This window comes from Lactuca saligna, chromosome 8, assembly GCF_052625555.1.
Source record: "Lactuca saligna cultivar CGN05327 chromosome 8, ASM5262555v1, whole genome shotgun sequence".
NCBI classification, from domain to species: Eukaryota; Viridiplantae; Streptophyta; class Magnoliopsida; order Asterales; family Asteraceae; genus Lactuca; species Lactuca saligna.
In genome coordinates this window covers 96159107-96185006 of record NC_136424.1, presented here as the reverse complement: position 1 = coordinate 96185006, position 25900 = coordinate 96159107, and the positions used below count along the sequence as shown (strand labels likewise).

General features: G+C 34.7%; 3 protein-coding genes across 5 annotated transcripts; 1 reads left to right on the top strand and 2 right to left on the bottom strand.

The window, feature by feature from the left end:
• The first annotated feature begins 5019 nt into the window (after positions 1 to 5019).
• Positions 5020 to 15752, top strand: DCL3 (dicer-like 3). 3 transcript variants are annotated; one of them, XM_078971354.1, is made up of 25 exons: positions 5020 to 5432; positions 5530 to 5574; positions 5664 to 5847; positions 6011 to 6154; positions 6276 to 6410; positions 6497 to 6566; positions 7147 to 7211; positions 7316 to 7447; positions 7546 to 7698; positions 7784 to 7913; positions 8021 to 8126; positions 10447 to 10639; positions 10864 to 11024; positions 11105 to 11323; positions 11410 to 11678; positions 11768 to 12042; positions 12283 to 12808; positions 12892 to 13130; positions 13273 to 13482; positions 13562 to 14038; positions 14111 to 14383; positions 14575 to 14901; positions 14988 to 15165; positions 15243 to 15357; positions 15432 to 15752. In XM_078971354.1, the coding sequence occupies exons 1-25, from the start codon at positions 5335 to 5337 to the stop codon at positions 15631 to 15633; spliced, it is 4926 nt and encodes a 1641-aa protein (XP_078827480.1). In that variant the 5' UTR covers positions 5020 to 5334; the 3' UTR covers positions 15634 to 15752. The 3 variants fall into 3 exon arrangements, with proteins under 3 accessions (XP_078827480.1, XP_078827479.1, XP_078827478.1); XM_078971353.1 differs by having other exon boundaries at positions 11093 to 11323; positions 15246 to 15357; XM_078971352.1 differs by having other exon boundaries at positions 11093 to 11323.
• On the bottom strand, positions 15685 to 19582 carry LOC145012557 (uncharacterized). The gene is made up of 8 exons (XM_078971355.1): positions 18889 to 19582; positions 18076 to 18167; positions 17769 to 17859; positions 17269 to 17636; positions 17052 to 17174; positions 16438 to 16694; positions 16097 to 16250; positions 15685 to 16014 (listed from the first exon to the last, which is right to left on the bottom strand). The coding sequence occupies exons 1-8, from the start codon at positions 19079 to 19081 to the stop codon at positions 15811 to 15813; spliced, it is 1482 nt and encodes a 493-aa protein (XP_078827481.1). The 5' UTR covers positions 19082 to 19582; the 3' UTR covers positions 15685 to 15810.
• Positions 19583 to 21267: 1685 nt separating this feature from the next.
• LOC145009927 (uncharacterized) lies at positions 21268 to 23453 on the bottom strand. The gene is made up of 2 exons (XM_078968542.1): positions 21983 to 23453; positions 21268 to 21890 (listed from the first exon to the last, which is right to left on the bottom strand). Exons 1-2 carry the CDS (start codon positions 23451 to 23453, stop codon positions 21268 to 21270), a joined length of 2094 nt encoding a protein of 697 aa, XP_078824668.1.
• Positions 23454 to 25900: the final 2447 nt, after the last annotated feature.

Sequence of the window (25900 nt, the reverse complement as noted above, 5' to 3'; positions counted from 1 at the left end):
TGAGGAAGTGTATAGCCGATGAATCGGCAGTGGTTCCGTTAGAGTATATTCAGGTGGATGCAAGCCTGAATTATGCCGAGAGACCAATGGCCATCAGGGATCGGAAGATCAAGGTTCTGAGAAATAAGGAGGTACCTCTGGTGTTGGTTCAGTGGCAACACCGGAAGGGATCAGAGATGACCTGGGAGCCGTAGCGTATGATGCAGGAGCAGCATCCGGAACTGTTTTTAGAACAAGACTTCGAGGGCGAAGTCTAGTCCTAGTGGGGGAGAGTTGTAACAGCCGGATTTTTCAGGTATCTTATATATTGTGTTTTTTTGGTGATTTGAGAGGGGACTCGGGGAGTTGGAGCTCAGACTCGCCGAGTAGGGACGCGGATCTGGACGCGGGATCGCGCCTGGACTCGGCGAGTCCAGGATATGGACTCGGCGAGTCAGCGCTGTGTAATGAAACCCTAATTTCTCGGGTTTGAGACCTATTTAAAGGGCCTAATGGCCGTCATTTGTGCTCACCAGTCCCTTGAGTGAAACCCTGATCGAGTGTGAGCATTTGGAGGTAAGTAGGAGGCCATTATTGATCTTGGAGGTGCCATTGTTGCAAGGAAGGAGAAGAACTAGCCAAAGCAAGTGGAGCCACTTCTGAGGGTTTGGAGTCCAGAGCATCACTATTGTGGTAATAATTTCGAGTTATCTTCTTCCTTGTTGTTGTTTATCTAGATTTAGGGTTTGTTGAACCCTTTTGTGGCAAGATCTAGTGTCCTCTTGGTCCCTTATAAGGTTTGAATCATAGATCTGGACCCTTAGAGGTCCAGAGTGTCCCTTTACCCAAGCTTTTTGGGAATCAATGGAGGCTTTGGATTGGAATCCTCATGCCTTAGGTCAAAACTCCATTTATGAGCCATGGGGTGTGTTATGGGCACCAAGATAGAAGCTTTACGTGATGAATCAGTCTAGGGAGGCCAGATCTATAGATTGTGGAAGCAGATCTGACCTTAGAAGCAAGTTGGAGTGGTTGCATGGCATGGACTCACCGAGTCTGTTCATCAGACTCGGCGAGTAGTTTGAAGATTACCTTGGGATTGCTCAGTGAGTGGTCCAATCGAGTCAGGGGTAGACTCAGTGAGTCAGGGTGAGTTGGAGAGGGATGGCGAGTGGACTGAGTCAAACTGGGACTCGCCGAGTTGTTCTTGAGACTCGGCGAGTTGAGTCGGGGTGGCCCCGCGATTCTTCCAGGTGAAACTCGTCGAGTAAGGGGGGGAATACTCGACGTGTAGGAAGGGAATTTCAGAGGGTTGGTGAAAACGTCTAGACTCGCCGAGTCGCCGTAGCACTCGCCGAGTCCGGTCAAAGTTGACCATTGACCGTTGACCAGAGTTGACCTGTGTTGACTTCTTAGGGATAGTCAACCTTAGAGATATAAAGTGTTAATTAGAGACATATAATGTTATAGGAAGATTCAGAGCTCGGAGGATCGAGCACGAGGGATTTCCAGGATTCGTGAGATACCGAGATACGCGAGGTGAGTCTTCTCACTATACTTTACCTTGAGTAGGTAACAAGAGTTATGTGATAGAGTATTTGTATGCTATGTATGTTATGTGTTGTACTGCATTATTTCTATGTGATTTATGTGGTGCATGTTTATCAGAGTTAGAACCTGAGGGTTCACAGAGTTTGGGTGCACGGACCCACATAGTTATAGCCTCGAGTGGCTATTATGTGTTAAACGTGGTATTTTGGGGAACTCACTAAGCTTTGTGCTTACAGTGTTTGATGTTATTGTTTCACGTACTAGTGACGACCGCGGGAAGGCGCCGACTTGATCCGTACACACACTCAGAGTTTTTCAATTGTGATCTTGGGATTTTGTATCAACCTATATTGGATAATTAATATGGTTGTTTGATGAATATTAATCGAATTATGTTTTATAAGAAAATTGAAAAATTTGTTCTGAAATTTACGGTGTTACACAAAGAGACTACTTGCAGAAGATGACGAAGAATATACCTTTGAGAGGGAAATCGAAAACCGACTAGCACACAAGTGCACGACGAAGGTAAACTCTCAGCAGTCCAGCCTCCGACAACCAGCGAAGCGGGGAGAATGCGTACAGTGTGAAGGCGGCGAACAATCCGATGATCGGAAAAGAGTACAAGACGACAATGGTTTTGACGGACAACGTTGTTCTTCCGGTGAGTTTCAAAAAGGTTTTTTCCGGATATAAAATTTGGGGTTCTAGGTTTACACTTTTCAGTTTTCTTAAAAAGTTTGAGTTAAATCGTTGTAAATTTGATTTAATCTTTGGGATTTTTATAGATTTTAATAAGGATTTATTTCCTTATTTACAGATTCCTAAAAAAATAAGGTTTGTGTTTTATTTGGTTGGTGATCTTCCGAAAACTTTTTGTTATCGGTTATATATTGTTTTAGTTAATATTTAAATTGCATAATTTTAATATATTAGGTATATACTGTATGTATGTATTACAATGATTTGGAAACCGAGGGAAGCTTGTCATTATCGTATTTCTTTTTCAATTTGATTATATAAACCTTAATTAGGAGAGCAAAAAGCGGGGAGAACATGGCCCCTCTGGCCCCTAAAAGGGTCCGCCACTGTGTATAAATAAATGTTGCTCGATTAATAATACATAATCAATCATGTGTTCATATATATATTTATAAAGAATCCAAAATTTCATTCTTAATTCTTATTGATTTTGTTTTTACTAGCACAACTCTTATTAATAATTATTTTAATGTAGTGATTATTTGCGTAAAAAACTAATCGTCTCTCGAAACTAGTTTATAAAAAAACTATTTCTACCAGTCAGTTGACGCAGGTAAACAACGTGTGTGTGTGTGTGTGTATATATATACACACACACACACACACACTAGCAATGTACCCGCGCAAAGCGGCGGGGTGTGTAAATTCTTTCGGTGATATGTTTCCTCTACAAAATTGTTATGTTACAAAAGAAAGTACATGTCGAAGACAAAATAATCAAACTATGGTGTTATTTATTACATGATACATCAAATAACCGATAAAAAGAAACTGGTCAAGATGACATAAAATATGAAATGTTTAAGCAATTCAAACAAAAATAAAGAATTATAAGAATACACAAAATATGAAAATTTGTAATAACACATGACTAATTATATATTATCAATCGTGCAACACTTCTTTATACACCACATTTGATGTATAAACTTTATCACCTTTTAAATTTTCGTTAGGCTTCACTAATACTTTTGTGGTCTTAGCAGAAACAATATTATGTAAAAAAAAACATAAAGTTTGTCTTCTTTATGATTTTATTACTAACTTTGGACTTTTAAGTTTGTACTGTTTATCGTCTTTTTTTTTTCCTTAATTCATTTGTTAATTTAATGTTCTACTAAGTAAAATGCTAAAATATATAAATAATAGTTTATAAAAATAAACCTTTAGAATATCAGGTGTTGTAATTGAAAAGTCGATAAATAGGCCTTTGAGAATGCCAAAATACTCAGGTGTCAACTTGTTCATTGTGATTTTAAACCAAGTTTGGTCACAAATTAAAACATTTTCAACGATGGTATGTAATTCAAGGATTCATATTGATTTAGGTTCTCGAAACCTTAAAATATTGAACAAAATCTATATAGAACCTTATAATAAGGACAATAATCACCGTAATCAGGAAGTCTATGTGATAAAACTTGATATTATAAGGATCAATGATGAAAAAGGTTTCATTTTTAGACTAAACAATATGAAAAATATACAAACTACCTTAATCATGTCAAATCTTGTGTTTAACCGTTCTTTATTGCAAAAGTAAGATGTCAAAATATACAAAGTAATGATAATACAATGCTCTAACTGGCTCTCTTGGTTGAGTTCTTTGAACCTGCAAAGCCAACACATTAAAGAAACATAGTAAAAACATTTTTAGGAACAAACCTGATATAATAAAACCTTCACCCAATATATTTATAAGATAAAAATATAAAAAGTTAAAAATGATGAAATCAATTACAAGTAAGGATTAAAATAAAAACCTGTTAATAAAGAGCCATCTATAGGAGAAATATTTGAATCAACATGTATTTTCTGATGATTTCAAATTTGAATTATCCGAAATTCAGGGAAGAAGATACAATTTGTTGAGAAAAATAAGGATTCAAAACACATGTTAAAATTTAATATTATTTTATTGATAACTACTTGTACTGTTAGCTTAATGATTTGAACGTTTTAAAAAAATAATATTATTATATTCAATTTATTTTTAGAAATAGTGGGATTTCTTTTATAAGATAGTAAAGATATATATATAGGTTCAGGTTCATTTGAAACCATTCTAATTTTGGGAAACCGTGAGACCAAATCTAAAAATAATTTTAAAATACAAAATAAATGGAAAAATCCAAAAATTCTTTTTTTTTTTTAAATATTATTTTCGGAACTTGAATTAACTAAAAAAAATAAAAAAATAAAAAAAATAAAAATCCTGTTTTTTTTTTGAAAAATACGTGAAATATTCTAAATAAAATATTACACTGACATATTTTAAAAAATAGTTTTAAAATGCAAAATAAATGGAAAAAACAAAAAATTCTTTTTTAAAATATTATTTTCGGAACTTGAATTAACTAAAAAAAATTAAAAAAAATAAAAAAATCCTATTTTTTTTGAAAAATACGTTAAATATTCTAAATAGAATATTACAATTACATATTCTAAAAATAATTTTAAAATGCAAAATAAATGGAAAAATCAAAAAATTCTTTTTTAAATATTATTTTCGGAACTTGAATTAACTAAAAAAAAATAAAAAAATGCGTCTCACGGTCTCACAAAATTAGATCGTCTTACATGAACCTAACCCTATATATATATATATATATATATATATATATATATATATATATATATATATATATATATATATATTCTCTCGTAAATAATATTCTCCTACCACCTCTCAATCATCCCAATAAAGATTATTTTTTAACTTGGAAAACGATCCTGTCAATCATCCCAATCGTAGAGAGATTCTTTTTTTCACTTTGGGAAAGTACTTTGAACTCAGTCCTCTCCGTGAATCCTCAATGTTCATGCAAGTTTCTTCAAAAGTAAACCCTCTTTAAAACACAGCAAAAACGTACACTGGATTGATTCGTCGCACTACCTAGTGATCGATATTTTTGCAGAAGTTTTACAATATTCGTCAGATTTCTCGAGAAAAACAAAACAACACACATATTCCGTGTCTTCCCCCAAAAAAAACACACCAAAATTATTCTGATTTGGGTTGCTAATCAGTTGAACGGAAACATGCATTCCTCTGAGATTTCAGGAAACCCAACAAACCCTTTGAAGAGAAGTTTTGAAACGATGATTTATGATTCATCTAATAGCCAACAACCCAGGCCGTAAGTGTTTTGAGTTTCTTCAATTTATTAATCCTACTAAATGTGATATCATATAAAACTAACTATGTCTTGATTAATGTGGATTTATTTGATGAAGCTCGGAAGACGTGATTATTCCCCAAACAAATTTGTCACCCAGAGAGTAAGACTCTTGGATTGATTATGTTTTCTTATCTGCAGTTCTCTATTTCTATTTGATTTGATATCCTTTCTGCTAATCTTGAATTTTAGGTATCAGTTGGATGTGTTTAATGTGGCTATGCGGCGTAATACCATAGCTCATCTGGACACCGGCGCCGGAAAAACAATGATCGCCGTAATGATCATCAAACAAGTTGCACTTTCTCTTAAAAATCAACTATCTGAAAAGAAACTGATGATCTTCTTGGCCCCAACTCGTAATCTTGTTGAACAGGTATAGTATGAACACCATTTATAAAAATATTGGGTAATTTACGTTTATTAGACTCTGCCAACTTAGTTGAAGATAGAGAAACGAGGGAGATAGATAAGTGGTAAATTTTGTTATGAAATCCAAATCAAATTTGAAGATAAGTGGTATCTGTTTTGAATTGCAGCAATGTAAGGTTCTTAGGGAAAACACAGATCTTATGGTTGATTTTTACCATGGGACTAAAGTGGGTGTTGGTAAAAATATCGATGGAAAGAAGGTTGATGAATGGGATGCTTCCATTTGGGAACACGAGACAAGTAAAAATCAAGTGAGTTTATTTCTGATTTTATAAAAGATTAGAAGTTCGCATCATCATTTTCTTATATTTTAATAAAAGCTTTGCGTATGAGTGCTGGTGTTTTCATATCGTTTTTGTTATATTTTAACAGATAATGGTTATGACTCCTCAAATTTTGTTGGATTCCTTGAGGAATGCGTTTGTGAACTTTGAAAGAATATGTTTATTGATTATTGATGAGTGTCACCGAGCTACTGGTAATCATCCTTATGTAACCATAATGAAGGTAATTAATTATCTTTCACTATTAATATAAATGATTTTGTGATGAAAAAAATATGTTGGTGAGGTTTTATCTTGTTCTTTTTGAAGGAATTTTATCTCAAAGCTGTTGACAAGCCAAAAGTATTTGGCATGACTGCATCCCCTGTAACTAAAAAAGGTTAGTTTTTTTTTTTTTTTTTTTTAGTTTCTTCCATCTTTTTAAATCTAAAGACTTTGAAATTGTTTATAACATTGGGGCGTAAGAATGTGAAATTCTCCACTCATGGGGTCTGAATCATGTTGCATTTCTGTAACAAGGTAGACGTTAAATATGGGTGTTTCTTGTTATCTTAATGCAAAGAGAACAACTTAATAGAGAAAGTGAAGGAAAGAAGTCTTTCCCCATTATGTCCTAACTTCTAACAAATACCTATTTAACATCTTTTATCCAGTGAACAATTGATGTGGAAATAAATCAATAATAAGAAACAAGATCTATCATCCATGATTGTCTCAAAACTTACATTTCATTCTGCGTTGCTCAATATGATTTGCAATACACGGATCATATTCAGTGATGCAGGCTGAGAACGTGAGTAGCAGGGCACACATTGGTGGTGGATGTTGTTCTTGACATATTTCCTTTAGATACTTTTTTTTTTTTTTTTTTAAATTTGTATTTATGCACAATTTTTCCAATATTGAAGGTAATCAACATATAACTATATACATCTTTTGTACTATAATTTCTACATTAGGTGTCTCTTCGACTGAAGACTGTGAAGCACAAATGACAATGCTTGAAAGCATGTTGGATTCTCGGGTAGTAGAAATCACAAATCATAACTCACAAGTTTAAATCTTTATTTAAAAGTTATTTGGAATATGAAAATTTGTTGATTAAAATTGTTTTTTGTGAATGTGAAGGTTTACACAATAAGAAACAGGACAGAGCTGGAGAATGTCACCCCATCTGCCTCACATTCCTATTGTTTCTATGAGCCATCTAAGGTTTCTCATTCAGAACTAAAAGCTAAACTGGAATCCTCAAGATTTAAGGTGGAATATGTTAAAAATTACGGATTTTTTTACAATAAAAACTGAACCTTGAGAAATAAATCATTCCGTTTTCTTTTGTTCCCCTGTTTTAATGACAGTTTGAAGCACAACTGCTGGAGTTGCAAGTGTCGCTACAAAGTAATTACAAAGATACCGATGAAAAACATGAAATTCTAAGAAAGAGGTTGTCTAATGATTACACTAAGGTTGTTTATTGTCTTGATGAGTTGGGGCTTTTGTGTGCTTATGAGGTATTGTTTTTTAAGCAATTTAAAGAGTAAACTTTTAGTTCAGAATCACTAGTTTAGCTCATTTATATTATTTATTGTTTTTTAGGCTGTTAAAATTTGTATAGAGCATGCCCCCAAAGCTGTAGAAGAATGTGATTTTTTTCAGAAAAGCTGCTCACAATGTTTTTATTTCCTTGAGGAAGCTTTGTCTATCATTGGGGAATCTTTGCCAAATGGTATGCTATTTGGCAACTTTTATTCTTTTTGACTATCATCTTTCATAGTTGAGAATTTTATGAATTTGTGGAATGATTAGTTTTTAAATTTATTTTCATATATTCAGGCCATGAACATATATTTGATGCTGGATGTGATTATAAGAACATGGTTGCAGCTGGTTATATCTCACCAAAACTATATCAATTCTTGCAACTTTTCCTGTCATTTGGGTAATTAAATACTCCCTCATTTCATCATGGAGTCTCTCCATCTTTATATAAAGGGTTTATTCCATAAAAGACCCTACATTTTGTCATTTTTCTGTTTTATACCTATTTTTTTTTTTTTTCAAAATAAACCCAACTATAACCTTTTATTTGTTATTTCATTAATGGAGCCGGTTACCAACAGGTAAACCTATTGGGTTTATTCTATAAAAGACCTTACATTTTGCCTCTCTTTTTTTTTTTTTTTTTTTTTTTCCGGATTTTGACCTAAAAAAGAATTGATTCTAAAACTAGGTCATATGTCTCCTCCTTCTTCTGCACCACATTAGGTCCCCTGAAATGCTTATTCCTTGAGCATCAGGAACAAAAACTTAGTAAGGATTGCTGAAATGGAATTCTGTTATTGTGAGAATGAAGCTCCTCTATTTGCCTCCTATCCCAAGGCTGTTTTCACAAGAATGAGTTTGTTTTTAAAGGTTGTCCTAATGTTGTTTTCACAAGGTTTTATGTCATGTTCATTTTAACAGTGTATCGGGATTGTTTTAGAAGCAATTGCTATTTTTTACCTTTAAACCCATTTTGCATGCCATTTTATTTTTTCCCAACAAAAAATATCTTATTTGCAAAACTGTCCGAAAACATATTATCGGTCATTTTAACAGTGTATGGGACTGTTTTGCAAATAAGTTGCTATTTTTTGTTAGGATAAAAATTAACTGTCATGCAACATACTTGGGTCAAAATGGGTTTAAAGGTCAAACTTGCTTGCAAAACAGTCCCCATATACCGTTAAAATGAACATACCATCAGAACTTGTTAAAACAACCGTGGGATAGCCTTTGACAACAGACTTGGTCTTGTGAAAACAACCTTGTTACAGGAGGTAAATATGGGGGATTCATCCTCACAATATCATAATTCTATTTCAACATTCCTCACTATGTTTTTGTTCCTGATTTGCTTGAGGAGTAAGCCATTTTAGGGGACCCAATGTGGTGTACAAGAAGAAGACAAGAAACATGACCTAGGGTTTTAGAATAAATGATAAGCCCTCGAACAGAATATAAACAGATAAGAACAGAACAATCACGTAAAGGAAGAAGACTTCAATTTCAGAGGTAACTCTCCATTCTTTCGAGAGGAATGGAGCTCTCCAAATGAGTGATAAACACAAATTTCTTCCCTCCCTCACACTAAGACTAGGCATGCTTAAATACTCACAGGCATGGAATGGTCCCCAAAAAGCCTGGCTAGACAACGTTAGTGCTAACACCACGACACTACGACCCATAACAGCAAAAAAACACTAAAAGAACATTCCTGCAGAGGGCACAAAAGACTAAACTGCCCCTGCCACTTATTTGGGCTAAGTGTTGTTCACGTGGGCTGATCCAACGTTTGCCTTATGCTTCCTCCTTTGGTAGACCTTCAACTGCTTGGGCTCATCAATAAAGTTCTTCTTTTAGGTGATCTATGATTAGGATGCACGTGACCTAGGGGGGGATATAGGGTTACCTGTTACCTTGGTAACATACTCCATTAATAAAATAACAAGGTATAGGTTAAAGTTGGGTTTTTTTTGAAAAAAAGAAGTTTTAGGTCTGAAGTGGAAAAAGGCCAAATATAGCGTCTGTTATAGAATAAACCCAATTTACTTGTTGGTTTCAAGCTCCATTAATGAAACAATGAGGAATAGGTTAAAGCTGGGTTTATTTTGCAAAAATTTTTTTAGGTCTAAAACGGAAAAAGAAAGAAAGTATAAGGACTTTTATGGAATAAACTCTTATATAAATGAGTATTTTGCTCAAAATATAAGTGTTTGGGTATCTTTTCTTTGAGATGCAAATAAAACCACTTATACATATTTGAAGTTCACTATCACTAAACACCTTAAATTATTATGTTTTTGGTAGATTTTACAAGGGCAAATTGTAGGAAATAGCAATGCACTTAACTCTTTTTACCAATATAGGCAATGTACTTTATTTTTTACCCATAATATCTATAAACCTAAATATACCTACCCATAATAATATTGTACTCACATTGTTTACTGATAATAGCAATTAATAGCAACGTACTTACAATTCCTTACTTATAATAGAACATATTTACATTTCTTTACTGATGATAGCAATATGTAACAAATAAAGTACAATGTCCAAATCAGTAACAAAATATAACTACATTGCTTAATAAGCAAAATATGAAATGCATTGCTATTATTGGTAAAGAAATGTAAGCACGTTGCTGTTATGGGTAAAAAATAAATTTCATTGAGATTTAACAAATCCAATAACTAGTTTGGGGATTTTGCTTTCAGGGAAGCTACACAAGTATTATGCCTTATTTTTGTAGAAAGAATTATAACAGCTAAAGTCATTGACATAATCTTGAAGAGAGTTGAAGACTTGTCTCATTTGACTGTTTCATATTTGACTGGTAGTGCAACATCCGTTGATGCAATGTCTCCAAAACTGCAAAAGGAGACTCTTGATTCTTTTCGCTCTGGGAAGGTATACATATTCATATCTATTATGTTCCAATTTCAAAAAACTGCTGTAGAATCTTCTTATAAATTTTAACACATTAATAAGGTTTACATTTGATATCCAAGTCCATGATAGCAAATGCTTACCTCTTTTAATGTCGTTTATGCATGTAGCCATAGGCATACTTGTTATTTTGTCCCTTTGGTTGAATCTTAAAAGTGAAAATGAGGTGTCTCTCTCTGAATCAGGTGAATCTACTAATTGCTACGGATGTTGTTGAAGAAGGGATTGATGTGCCAAAATGTTCAACTGTCATCCGTTTTGATATCACAAAAACAGTTCGTAGCAATGTCCAATCACGTGGAAGGGCTCGTCAAACCAACTCCAAGTTCATCATCATGCTTGAGAGGTAATCATCATCATCATCATCATCATCATCATCATAACTTCTTCCCATGAAAAGTTATATTTTAGAAGATGTTTCAATAGGGGAAATGCAAAGCAAAGGGAGCATGTTTGTGATATCATTCGAAGTGAACAGACCATAATGGAAAGTTCCAAAAAAAGAGACCCCAACACAGGCGTTGTAGAGCCATGCAACTTCAAAGAAACAGAAGCTTACTTTGTTGAGGCAACAGGAGCTTCAGTCACTGCAGATTCTAGTGTTAGCCTCATTCATAGATATTGCTCAAAACTCCCTGGCGACAAGTACGATTGATTCCTTTTTTTATTAAAAAGTTTATGAAGTTTGTGTCTCAAATTCTCAAGTTTTGCTTGCTTGTGTTGTGCCATAGGTTTTACACACCCAAACCAGATTTCCAATTCTTACTGGTGGAGGATTCATACGAGTGTAAAATGACTTTACCTCCCAATGCTGCATTTCAAACCATAACGGGTCCTCGGTCTAAGACCTCACATCTTTCAAAGCAGCTTGTATGTTTGGAGGCCTGTAAAAAGTTGCACCAAATGGGGGGACTCAATGACCATCTTCTCCCTAACAATGAAGATCCTTCAAGAGATATCACATCTGCTAAAAAGACTAAAGAACAATCCTCTGGTGCAGGTGCATATTAGATATGGAATGTATATTCATTTTAGGGTTTCTTTTTAATGTAATTTGAAGCATCGTTTCATGTTGTTTTGTTATGACAGGGACTACAAAGAGGAAGGAGCTACATGGAACCACACTCATTCGTGCACTATCAGGGACTTGGGGAGACAAAACTGATGATGGGGCAAATTTTTTTGCTTACAAAATCATTTTCTCATGTAGTGTTGTCGATGTGCAATATTCAAGTTTCGTTCTTTTGGTTGAATCTAAACTAGAGGATGATGTTGGCAATATTGAAATTGAACTGTTTTTGGTTTCAAAATTTGTGAAATGCACTGTTTCTTCATCTGTGGAGTTGCATCTCAATGGAGAGCAGGTATGAGCAAAAACTTATATTTAACACTCACTTTAAAATAGTTTGTGAAAGCCAAGGTTTTAGGTGGGACAAAAAAGCTGCAATTTTTGTCCCATTGAAATCAGTCCAAGTCATACTCCATGTCATACGGGCCATATCCTATCATGTGTTACAAAAGTTTTAATCATTGACAAATCTTTACATCTTTGGTAACTCTTGACCTCCATCTTTTAATGTTATGTTTTTGGTTTCTTTTACTAGATATCAAAAGCAAAGTGTTTCCAAGAAGTATTCTTCAATGGTATATTTGGGAAGTTGGATATCGGATCCAAACAAACAACATTGTGGAGCTCATCATACATTTACTTGTTGTTGCCTTTGGAATCAGTAGAACCTTTAACAATCAATTGGAAGACAATTGACTCTAGTGTATCCGCTGTTGACTTCATCAAGTCTCGTAATGACATAAGTGAAGTGAAGAGTTTGGATTTAGTCATGACTGATTCCAATCACACAGAGATTGTTCACTTTGCAAACAAATCTGTTCATAAAGATAACATAAAGGACCTTGTAGTTTTGGCTTTTCACACTGGGAAAATCTACACAGTTCTCGAGGTGCTTGAAAATGAAACCGCAGATAGTCCTTTTGATGGAAATAGGTTTTCATCATTCACTGACTATTTTGACAAGAAGTATGGAATTGCTCTACTACACCCAGCACAACACATGGTGCTGCTAAAGCAAAGCCATAAGGCACATAACCTTCTTGTGGACTTCAATAATGAAGGTTTCTTGAAATATACGATGTGATGATTTTAACCATATAAAATAGAATTCGTTAATTAACGATTTGTTTGTTGGTATTTTTAGGTATTTTACATGGAAAGAAGATACGTTCTGAGAGTTGTAAGGTGAATACAGAGAGGCAGAGATACAATGCTCGCATACCACCTGAACTTTTAGTTGTTATTGATGCAAGACTTGATGTTGTGAAACCTTTTTATTTGCTACCTTCATTCATGCATCGCCTTGAGTCCTTGATGTTGGCTAGTCAGCTTCGTCAACAGATCACTTCCCATTCTACTGACATACATGTCTCCAGCTCATTGGTTTGTACTTCTATTATCTTCATTGAAGCTTTGCGGGTTGTACTCTAGACATACATCACTACCCCGGGAGTACAACCCACAGCTGCATATCTAAAGGAATGTTTGCAATCCCATTAATATCATGATTCTTGTCTCCTTTTAGATTTTAGAAGCCATCACGACTCTTCGATGCAATGAAAGTTTCTCCATGGAACGATTGGAGTTGCTTGGTGATTCAGTGCTGAAATATGCAGTCAGTTGTGATCTTTATCTGAAATACCCAAACAAACATGAAGGACAGCTGTCTTCTCGGAGATCATGGCAAGTTTGTAATTCCACCTTGTACGATTTGGGAATCGGCGTCCATTTACAGGTATGCTCTAAAGATTGTAATCCATTGCTAATAATATTAGCAAAATCTCTGAAACAAAAATTTCTTGAATTGTTTACAGGGTTTCATAAGAGACAGTGCGTTTGACCCTACTCGATGGACAGCGCCAGGTCAGCATCCTTCAAGACTTTACCCGTGTGATCATGGCATCGAGACGACAGATGTGCCAATCGACAGCAAATACCAGAGTGAAGATACGAAAACTTTACTTGGAAAGTGGTGTGATGTGGGCCACAGGTGGATGGGGTCAAAGACAGTGTCGGACTGTGTTGAGGCCCTGGTGGGAGCTTATTATGTGGAAGCTGGTTTGACCGGAGCTCTTCACTGTATGAAATGGTTGGGTCTGAGTTGTGAGCTTGATGAATCGCGCATCAATGAAGCCATTAAAATGGCTTCACTTCATGCATACACCCCAAAACTTCAAGTGCTTGAGTGTGTAGAGTCGAAGATTGGGTATGAATTTGTGGTGAAGGGTTTGTTATTGGAAGCCATCACTCATGCTTCAGGTCAAGAGCAAGGAGTTGGATACTGTTATCAGGTAGGCTTTCTTATGACTTTGCCTATCATTCCTTTTTATTACAACATAATAGTAATAATGCTCTACTTTTAGAGGTTGGAGTTTCTTGGGGACTCAGTGTTGGACATACTGATTACATGGTATCTGTACAAAAAACACAAAGATATTGATCCTGGAGAACTAACGGATCTACGTTCGGCATCGGTTAATAATGAAAATTTTGCATATGCTGCTGTCAGACGCAACCTTCATCACCACCTTCAGTATCGCTCTGGCTTTCTCAAAACTCAGATTGAAGAGTATGAGAAATTTGTGGCCACCTCTTCCACTGATACAAACTCTCTCCAAACCAAGAAATCCCCTAAGGTTAGTTTACCACTTCTCATCTTCTATTTCTTGCATAAACTGGACACCAGTAGTGATTGATCCAAATCCAATGCATAGTGTTTGGATGATGGATATGTAACCAGGGAAGGAATGGAATGGCTCATTCCATTGGGTCCCTAAGTGTATATTATGGTCTAAGCGGGCCATTGCTTTATTGGTTTGTGATGTAGGCACTTGGTGACCTGGTTGAGAGCATTGCTGGGGCCATATTACTTGATACCAAGCTCAATCTTGATGAAGTTTGGAGAATCTTTGAGCCATTATTATCTCCAATTGTAACACCGAATAAACTTGAGCTTCCTCCTCTACGTGAGTTGATGGAATTATGCGACTCAATGGGTTATTTCACTAAAGAAACTTGTAGAAGCAATGGCGATATGGTAATTTCTGAGCTAAGGTTGCAGCTCAAAGACGCCCTGTTGGTTGGTAATGGAACAGGTCAAACCAGGAAAGTTGCAAGGGGTCAAGCTGCTCTTCAATTGTTAAAACAGCTAGAGGTTTTTAGGGTTTTCTTTTTATTATTCATTTTGCCTTGCCATTATTAATGTTGTCTTTGACATGTTTATGTGATTTGATTCGACAGAAAAGAGGGATTTTGAGGAAGGATAATCAAGATGGGGAAAGCGATAATGAAAAGAATAAGAAAAATGAGACAACCCCATCAAAGATAAGTCCTAATAAGGATGCTAAGATAGCTCTGTTTGATCCTCAGCCATCAATGAAGGAGGAATTAGGATCTAATTCCAAGGTTGAAATCCCAGGTAATCAATCATCATAGATCTTTGTTAATTTTGATCTACAACAGGTTTTGAATTTGATGTTGGTTTGAATGGCATAGCAGTGATAGAGTGTATCAACATGAAGAAAGGAGGACCAAGGATTGCACTTTATGAGCTGTGCAAGAAAATGCAGTGGCCCATTCCCAATATCACAGCATCAGAACAAAGATCAATGTTAGTAAATTTTGCTTCATATTATTTGTACATAAATGACACAAACAGCTTCCAAATGAATCATGATTTTGCAGATCTCTGGTTGAAATTGGGGAAGGGGTTGAGAAAAGAACAGGGTTTAATACCTTCAAGTCACATATCAGCTTGACTATTCCTGATTATGGTGTTATACAACTCACGGGGGACCCACGTGCAGATAAGAAGACTTCTTTTGATTCTGCTGCCTTACTCATGCTCTATGAGCTCCAACGACTCAGAAAGCTCAAAATTGGCTAGAAGAATGAAAGTGGACATGTTTGTAGATAAATAAATAAATAAATAAAAGGATTTAATGGGGAAAACTTGCTTTCTCTCATATTTTCAGTATTAAGTCAAAAATAAACATCCATACATAATACATAGCTTACTAGAATAACTCTTGTTCTCATAAATGAGGTCAATTTGGAACAAGTACTATGATCTGGTCAACAACTCGTAGACATTTTTATTGTGGTCCCCAGATACACGCTTGAGCATCTGAAACCTTCTTCGACTCCCTAAGAAGTCAATGCGTTTGACTTCTACAACTTCTTTGGTGGAGTAGTTTGACCGTAGTTGTTCAGCATGTCTAGAATCGGTGTGGATGGCTAACTCTATCTCGGATGTTGACATGTTCTCCTAACAACAACAAATGCTGAATAGTGAGTTTTAAGCAATGAGTTGACTCAGTCTTAATTGTTGGGTAGAGAAAAGTGTTTACTTGATAAAAGGAGTAGATGTGATGTAATAGTTGCCAACATGTGAAGCCTGTGTTGTTGAAGAACGTCCTCGAATACGGGCCCATCTCCCCAAACCGGTCCACCGGAAACAATATTGTAATGAAATGGTTTCCAAAAATCAACTCATTTTTTTCCCTGCACCAAAAAGAACAATATATATATATATATATATATATATATATATATATATATATATATATATATATATATATATATATATATATATATATATCATAACATAAAGATACAAATGGGCTAAGCCTTGTGACCTTACCAAATTAGCACAAGGTAAAAGAAAAGAAAAGATGATGTGAAAAGTAACCTTTCGGAGAGTGGTTGCAAGAAGTTCACGAAACAAGCATCTGGAACAGATGTGTTGGCATCATCAATACTGAATGAGTTGTTGTTACAGATATATGCGGTCAATGATGGCTCCGACATAATCCAGTTTATTGAATCCAGAAGGACGCTTGGAGCTGATGGTTTTATCGCCTGAGCACGGCGATTCCTAACTCCCATTTTAGCATGCATTGCAATGCTTTGATTTTCTTTATGGCTAGATTTCATGATATTTCCATCCTAAAACTCATCAAGTTACATATACAATAACAATATGGAACGATTAATAGAAATCATTAGTATCTAACATTTACTTTTTTTTTAAATTGATTTGCCCATGTTACCATTTGTTGCAAAGACGATCAAGGCAAGTCATTTACTTTGTTATATTATTATTAATTTATTTTAATAATATTATCATATCGTTCTTATTGATTCATGAAATTGTTTATGTAACTTTTTATTCCATCAATATTATTGCCTTGTTGGAACTTGGAAGCATTGATACGATACTTACGAAAGTTTTTGATGTAAATTGACCAAAATACCATTTTGCTCCGGTAGATACAACAAAATTAAACTGGGCCGATTTTATACCTTTTGATCGTTGCCACCTGGAACATTCCGCATCGTCATTCCTAGGTGGCGTGCCAAGTCAGCAGACAAATGGACAAGCCTCTGTGTCCTTGCCTCCTTCACAGTCTTCAGAAACCATAGAGGCTGTGGTCCATCATTTGGTATTGATCAGTAAAACATATATATACAGATGATGAGCGATATATACGTATCATATTATAAATTTTGTAAAACTTACAGTAATAAGATTATTGTTGGATTGACCGAGATACTTTCCAACCGAAGAAGCTTCACATACCACATGAGTTGCCTGTTGACCAACCAACCATTCATTCACTAGTAAACCACCTTCGTCCCGAGCAGCCTCCACCACCTTGTTCCTCAGCTCAACCGGAACATCAGGGTCAACATACACGCTTTCACCCGAAAACATAGAACCTCTTCTTTTCTTCTCTTCTAAATGTAATCTTGTTCTTTGTATCAGTTTAGATTCTTTAACATTATCCACCATAGCATTAGGAAGACAAGAATTTCGGTTTAGATCCTTCTTAGCCATATAATCCTCTCCAAAACTCTTAACACCGTATAATGATTCGTTCAATCTCACTAAACACAAGAAAAAAAAAGAGCAACATTAGTTTCTACGAAAAGGGCTATTCTTTTGGGAAGCCTTGAGCTGGCCCACAAGCCCAATCATGACAAAGAAGAATTGATGAAGTATATATATATATATTTTACCGTTTTTTCTTACGCTATCAACAAACCATCCAAGTGTAACGATGAAGAGATCGTGCTTTGATGCATACGCGGATTTACGTTCATGGAAGCTGTAGATATTCGTTAAGTTACTCATCAAGATCATATACTCTCTCCATTTCCTTTCCCAAAAAGAGTTTTTTAAATTAACTGATAGTATTATATTGATATGGGTTCTTCGCAAGATCTTTTTGTTAGATATTTAATTTGACAAATAGTTATTTGGCATAATTATTCAAGCGTGTACACTTTGGGTATAAATATCAAACTAAAAATGGAAAAAGGATATCTGAACCACCAAATGCGTACACTTTGGATGTAAATGGGAACTAAATTGACCACCCAATCGCTCAGTTGCATGCATCACTTGTTTTCTTGCTTCTGTGAGTCGGTCAACATCAAGAAGAAAATCAAAGAAAAAGTCAAAGATTTGGCCAGCAAGACTTCTTCTAAATCTTATGTAAGACAGGTAGGTGAAACCAAACAGAAGAGTTCGTTAGTTCAAATAAAGTAATAATGAATGCACTTCGTGACACAAGAATGGAAGATGTAAAGAAAAACAAGAACATTAATAAGTCCAAAAACCATACTTTTGTGGTCAAAGTAATCAATTTCACCATTCAAAATTTAGCATCATGCAAATTAAAAAGAAAAGAAGGGATTGTGTTCGATTATGAAAATACTGAAGTTTTAAATTTCAAAGTAATAACATAATCATTTAGGCGTGAATTTGAAAATTAACTTTCATCATAGCAAAAGTCAAAGTTTTTCTTTGGTGTTGTAACAAAAGTCAAAAGAAAGATCAAGGATGCATGGCATGTTCTAAATATTTAAGTTGTTGAATCACAAGGGAAAGAAGCGAATCGAAGTCATAAAACATTATTTCATTGTTCATAAAGGTTGCAACTTTTATAAAATTCATATTGTTTGACTACCAGTTAAAATATCCAAGAACACCAAGATCAATATGATTACAAAGATAATAAGTACTTTAAATCGTTGAAATTTGTACGATAGAGAGATGACAAAAAATAAAACAGATTGATCAACCAGAAACGGTTAAAGATCAAAAGAAGAGATGATTAAAGGAAGACTGAATCACCTTTGGATAGACCAGTAACACAAATAACAAGACCAGAAAATGGGGAATTCGAGGTAGAACGAAGAAGAGAAGGACGTGGAGGTTGAAGATGAAGATCTCTGGAAGAATTAGTATTCAATGTACAATTCATATCTGAATACATCTTTGAACAACCATTGCTAGTGATCACCTCCGATATACCACTCCCAACCATCGTATTTCAATAATTTAACGACAAATCTGAGATGGGTGTTCAAGATTTTTGCATAATTGACATGGGATTTTGAACTTAAACCAAATACCACATGGGTTTAGGATTTAAACAGGAAATACAAAACAGAAAGATGAAATTGAAGTGGGGTTTTGAAAAGAATAGAGAAAGGGGAAGCTTTTTATACGGAAAACACATAAACAAATAGAATGAAGAATGAAGAGAATGTTGGAATCGTGAAAAAGGGGACGAGAAAGTAAGGGAATATCTATTGGAGATTGGTATTCAAATTCATGAAACCAAGAAAGGCTCTTTGTGTCAATTTTTCAGAAATTTGCATAACAAAGTGATAGTGAGCATGAGTTCTTAATGCTTTTTACACTTTTTTTCTGGTGGTGTCGGGTCAAGAAAAGAAGAATTTGGGTGGTATTAGAAGCGACGAGTGAGGGAAAAAGGGAAGTGAGGGACTTTATGATGGGTCTTTTCAGAATCACGCCATGGCAATCTTTTGTTTCATCAATACGAAGTGATCTCCACCTCTTTTTTAATCTCTCTCCACCTTTTAAATAAGATTACTACTCAATCTATTATCCTTAGATACGTGAAAAATTATTAAGTTCATGCCTATGAAAATGCTTTATAACAGACAAACCATTGAGAGTCACCGTAGCTTAGCAAAACCGAAATTGAAAACCAAGAAACCGATAAAAAGTGACAAAACCAAAACCAAACCCAAATCGTTGGTTTTGGGTTAAGATTTTTAAAACCGAAAAGTTCGGTTTTGGTTCGCGTTGAACTTTTGTTACCGACACACAAACTGAAACCGACCCAATATATAAAATTGAACCATAAATCGATACCAATCTATACATTATATAATTAGGTGTGAGCCCGTGTAGTACACGGGTTGATTTAAAAAAATATTAAACATTAAAGCGTAAATAAAAAATATTTTTTAATGTAAAACTTTAAAATAAAAAAGAAATAAACATATTTATTGCAATTTAATATCATATATATGATATTTAATACTTTACATATATAAGTATATGGTTTTAATTTTAAAATTGAAACAAACCAAAAATTGACAAGTGGATAATATTTATTTCAAAAATACCACAAAATGACAAGTGTCAAAACTCATGAGAGATTGACACGTGGCAAAAAAAATCTTCATTTATTAAGGAGGATATAATATATTATTAGTAATTATTGTATAGTAGAAGGTAGAACTAGAAGCATAAGTTAGTGCTTAAGCATGAGTTCATATATTATGAATAATTATTGTATACTAACTTACTAAGTTGAAACCGAAAAACCAAAACCCAACAACCCATTAGTTGAAACCGAAAGCCGATCTAAGAAACAAAAAACCGAACTCATTCAAAAATCGTACCGAAATACCTAATGGGTTTCAAAAGCCAAAAGTTGAACTTGTCGGTTTAGTTTCAGGTTTACCTCAAAACCAACCCATGCTCAACCCTAAGAAAAACCCAACCAATTATAACTCATTGCACAAAAAACTATTATGTAATTATTTCGTACAGTAAACCTGTTTTATGTTCTGATTTTGTATAATGAAACCTTTATCCGACCCTCCATTCCCCTGCCCTCCATTCCCTATATGTTTCTCTTCAGAAACATCTTGCTATTATTAGAACACTTTTCTGAATCACAAATACATAATTATCCCTTAGAATTTGTCATAAGTTCATCATAGATCCCTACTAGTCACTTCGTTACCAGTAATTTGCAAGTTGAATGGATTCAAACCATAGAAAATATATATATATATATATATATATATATATATATATACACACACACACACACATACACACTACATACCCATAAATTTTAGGCCCCCTGGAGACGTGGGTCCTGGGCGGTCGTCGGGGTTGCCCACCGTTTGGACCGGCCCTAAATAACAAATATTGTCTCAAATTTTTAGACTTGATTTTAGACCCCACATGCAAAAGTTACACAATTTACAAATATTAATAACAAGTTTTAATTGGTCGAGTATATTATGCCTTGCAAATCCGCTTGATCGAGTGGATCCACCGCAGTGGCAGAGCTTGAACAACTAACTTGGGGGGGGGGGGGGGGGGGGATAAACTGAAATTAACATTCTTAAAAAAAACAAATTGTTTTCAACAAATAAACACCAAAAACACATAGAAAAATGATTACAACTCAGCCCGACGACCTTTAATGTCTTTAAATTCATCAATTACAGACTTCGAATCAATGTTTTCAGCAATTTCTCTTTCTATGTAAATCACCAAGTTGTTTGCAAGAAAATCATCTGACATCTTATTGCGAAGACGGTTCTTGAATATTTTCATTACTGAAAATCCCCTCTCTGTTGTTGCGTTAGAAACCGGAAGTGTTAAGATTAACCTAACCACTCTATCAAGCAAATAATATGTCTCACATTTCTGAGTTTCCACAAGACGCGTGCATAGGTCAGCAATAGTTGATACACCACTTAGCCTTGGATTCTTTGTCATATAAATATTAAAAATCTCCAATTGATATCGTAATTGAATCCTCTCTTGCTCCGTAAAATCTTCAGGATAATACTTCTCAACAAGAAGACAAATTTGATCAACGTTAATCACTTTAGTAACTAAAGTAGAACTAAGACTTAAAAACTCCATCGCCTGATCATTGAACCTACTATTCAACTCATGTAACTGTTTGTCCAATGTAGCTGTAAACAAATCCACTCGATAAAAATGTTCAAAAGTAACATGATTATCTGTCTTTCGAGACCGATATCGAGTAGAAGTATATGGAGCATTCATATCTGGCATATTTATTTCATATTTTTCACAAAAAAAAAAAACTTTACTTGTGCAAGTAAAGACTCCCATCCTTTGTTTCTGAAATCATTTAGACCCTCCTTTGTTGCTGAAACTAACTCCATAACATTAAGAATATCTTGGGATTTCTTTTGTAGAGCTTGAGAAAGTATATCAGTTTTTCCCATTACTTCCTTTATCAGGTGAAGAATAAACATAAACTCAAATGATTTCAGATAACAGTAAGTTGCATTAGCATCTCCACGTTGAGAATAAGTAGCGGATACGTCATCAATTATTCCTTGGAGAACAACACGAGTACAAGCAAACATGTCAATCAAACTGCAAACGGAACGAAAATGAGAACCCCAACGTGTATCACCGGCTCTTCTTAATGTCCCAACTTGTTTCAATCCTTTACCAGATTCGATTTCACCTAGTTCCAATAATTGTTCAATCTCTGTTTCCTTTGCCTTTTGTAACTCATCATGACGCTTACTGGAAGCACCAACTACGTTAATTGTAAAAATTAAGTTTCTGAAAAATTGGTGTACCGGAATAATTTCCCTTGAAGCAGCCACCAAGGCTAGCTGAAATCTGTGAGCAAAGTAGTGAACATAATATGCATAAGGACAATCCTTAAGAACAAGTGCTTGCAATCCATTCCATTCCCCTCTCATATTACTAGCACCATCATAACCTTGGCCACATATTTTACTAACATCAAATTGATAGTGTAAAAGTTGTCTCCACATATTTGTTTTCAAGGTTAATGATAAGGTATCCTTAACGTGAACCAAATCCAAGAACCTTTCCTGTATGATTCCTTCCGCATCAACAAATCTCAAAACTATCGCCATTTGCTCTTTTTTAGAATCATCCCGTGACTTATCAACCATGACACAAAAGTATGAATCCCCCACTTCACTACGAATATGCTTTCGAACTTTATTTGTAATAATACTAAGAATTTCTTTCTGAATTTCCCTAGAAGTATACTTTGAATTATAAGGAGCTTTCTCTAATATAACATTTGCAACTTCATCATTAAAAGATGCTAGAAGTTTTAGTAGTTGGAGAAAATTACCACAATTTTTGGAATTAGGAGTTTCATCATGTCCTCGTAAAGCACAAGCTTGGAAGGTTAACCAACGAACCGTGTCAATTGAAACTGTTAATCGTAAACGGGTTTTCAATATTTGTGCTTCATTTTGCTTCACTATGATATTTTCAATGTGTGTTGCTTGGTTCATCAAGTTTTCAGCGAATGCAACAACATTTCTATGTTGTGAGCAACCAATATGTTTCAAGAATGCACAATTTTTCCCATCATTAACTTTTTTCCAATTGTCAAATCCTTCAACAGTAAATGCATCGTAACCATGACACACACTTGGTTTATCATTAAATATATAACAAATAAAACAATAAGAAGCATGTGTTGTTGGAGAATACTCTAGCCAATTAGGGAAAATGTTGAACCAAGAATATTGGAATCTACGAGGATGTTTCGTTGAACCTTTAGCTTGATACTCCTTAAGACGTATTTGGAAAGGTCCTAAATTCATATAAGCTCATCTCACTTGTTCCCTTAAATTAACCGGATAATCCCACATTTGCTTTCGTTTAGCGGGATCTCTTTCTAGATTCTTCAAATCAACTTCATTAGGGTTTTCCTTTTCTTGTGGTTGTGGCTCATTCTCTTGTACATTTTCCTTTCCTTGCAGTTATGGCTCATTCTCTTGTTGATTTTCCGTTTCTTGCGGTTGTGGCTCACTTGTTCATGCTCTATGACCTTTCTTTTGTAAAAATAATCTAAGGTTTTCATCTTTCCCATGATTATATCTACAAAAATCAAAATGAAGGAACAATTATTCAATCAAAATCAAAAATATAACAATAACCAATAACTCATTTAACAATTAACAATATGTGAAAACTGAAAAATGAAAAAAATGAACTAAAATCAAAAGTGATTAAGTGAAAACAGATCAATGACCAAATGACCAAATCAATAATCTCTTATTGATTTTCAGTTTTGTTTGAAGCATAAGTGCATAACCAAATGACCAAATCAATAATTAGTTTTGTTTGAAGCATAAGTGCATAACCAAATGACCAAATCAATAGTTTTCTATTCCTTTTTGGTGTCCTAGAGCTTACATTAAATCATAAGTCATAACTATCAACAATTAATTTAATCCAAAACTGAAATCAAAAGGTTATTAATTGGCATTTGGCAAATGAAAGCCAAGTTAAAAAGAAATTCTAATTCCTAATTTGGAGTTTGGACCGAGAGAATTAGGGAAACTCAGAAACAGCAAATAGCAGTAGCAGCACAACAATGAACAATCAACATTCAGCAATCAACAATCAAAAGAATCAAAAGAATTAAAGAAAGAACACAAGAAGTAGAGAACTAGAAAAGAAAGAACAGAATTCGGGAATCGGGATTCCATACGAGACCATACCTGATTTCTGATTTTCTGTGAATGGCGACTTCAAGACTTGGCGAATGGCGATGGCCGATGGAGAGACTTCAGACTCGAGAATGAGACCAGGCAGAGACAGGGACAGTGCGACACAATGAGAGACAGCAACAAAGGTCACAACAGAAAGCGAGAAGCGATTTAGCGAATTGGGAAATTGGATGAATGATTTTGATTTCTTGAAGAATCGCTTGGAGAATTCGTATATTGGACTATTGGATATTTGGAGTATGTGAGGGATCGGGAGGGGCCAAAGCCCAAATTTGAAAAGAGCAGGCCAATAACAAAAAAAATTTGAACTATAATTCCTACTTCTAGCCCAAAAATCAGGGGGGGGCACATGCCCCTCTTGGCCCCTAAGAAACTACGCCCCTGATCCACCGGACAACAACATCTCAAAGTTTAAGAACTTTTAAGCTCTTAAAGCATGTCTAAACTAATCCTAACTTCCTTCTTTTTATTCCTAATTGCCTTATATGTTTGGCTAACATTCATTTACTAGTTTTAAATGCTAGAAAACATCTTAATTCATCATTAATCTAATGATTCACAAGCTAAAAATAAAGATCCTGTGGTTTGGATTTCTAATTTCTTAAAGAGTCCATGGGCTTCATTTGGTAACTTCAAACTATATTAGTGAAATAGGTTAATAAACCAACTAATCAAACATATGTATATGCGAATTTAGATTTAAAATCATCAAACGAACTCATGACTCCAAATTTAGCTTGAACTCATGCATTTTACAAATTAAAAGTTGTTAGCCTTATTTGGTATGAGATTTCAAAGCACAGTTCTAATCTAATTTAATCATCAGTTCCAATATATCATATATTAACATTTCATTAATCTAGGCTTATGAATGTCAAAAACAACTCAAGAAGTTGATATCAATCAACACCAATGAATGTTTTTGATAATTAAAGTGTACATGCTTCAAGAGAACTTCAATTAAGCATCTAATTCACTTTTTATCTACAAAATCATCACTCCAAACTCACTCTCCAGTTTCCCAATCATGTTATGAGAAAGATATAAGGGAGTTCGGGGGGTTTATATTCTTAACTTTTCCAACTTGACACTTATGGTCCTTAAACTTACTGTTTTCTTCATTTGGCCCCAAATATAACCCTTATTAAAGACTAGCTTTTTATATTTACTATACACTTTTCTTGTTTGAAATTTTCGTTTTCTGGAAAAGATGGCTGGCAATTCATTGAAAGACATGAATACTTCGTTTGGCAAATTGGAGAAATTTCAGGGCCAAGATTTCAGACGTTGGCAAAAGAAGATGCACTTCTGGTTGACTACTTTGAAAGTTGTTTATGTTCTCTCTACTCCAAAACCAGAAGAGGTTGAAGATACAAGTCTGGAACAAATAAGAAGGAGAAGCAAATGGGAGAATGACAACTACATCTGCCTTGGTCACATTCTTAATGGTATGTGTGATTCCCTCTTTGACACTCATCAAAACATTGAAACTGCAAGTGAATTATGGAACACACTTGAAGCAAAATATATTGCAG

Bases quoted from the DNA above. Each gene is read 5' to 3' on its own strand.
- LOC145012557 (XM_078971355.1), bottom strand. From the start codon at position 19,081: ATGGTTGGGAGTGGTATATCGGAGGTGATCACTAGCAATGGTTGTTCA. The intron at 16,695-17,051 runs GTATAAAATCGG...GATGAGTTTTAG, and splicing joins CAGGTGGCAACGATCAAAAG to GATGGAAATATCATGAAATC. The intron at 16,015-16,096 runs GTAAACACTTTT...TGTTGTTGTTAG, and splicing joins ACATCTACTCCTTTTATCAA to GAGAACATGTCAACATCCGA.
- DCL3 (XM_078971352.1), top strand. From the start codon at position 5,335: ATGCATTCCTCTGAGATTTCAGGAAACCCAACAAACCCTTTGAAGAGA. The intron at 7,699-7,783 runs GTATTGTTTTTT...ATTGTTTTTTAG, and splicing joins GGCTTTTGTGTGCTTATGAG to GCTGTTAAAATTTGTATAGA. The intron at 8,127-10,446 runs GTAATTAAATAC...TTTTGCTTTCAG, and splicing joins CAACTTTTCCTGTCATTTGG to GGAAGCTACACAAGTATTAT.
- LOC145009927 (XM_078968542.1), bottom strand. From the start codon at position 23,453: ATGAATTTAGGACCTTTCCAAATACGTCTTAAGGAGTATCAAGCTAAA. The intron at 21,891-21,982 runs GTCTAAATGATT...TAAATATGCCAG, and splicing joins AGTTTCAGCAACAAAGGAGG to ATATGAATGCTCCATATACT.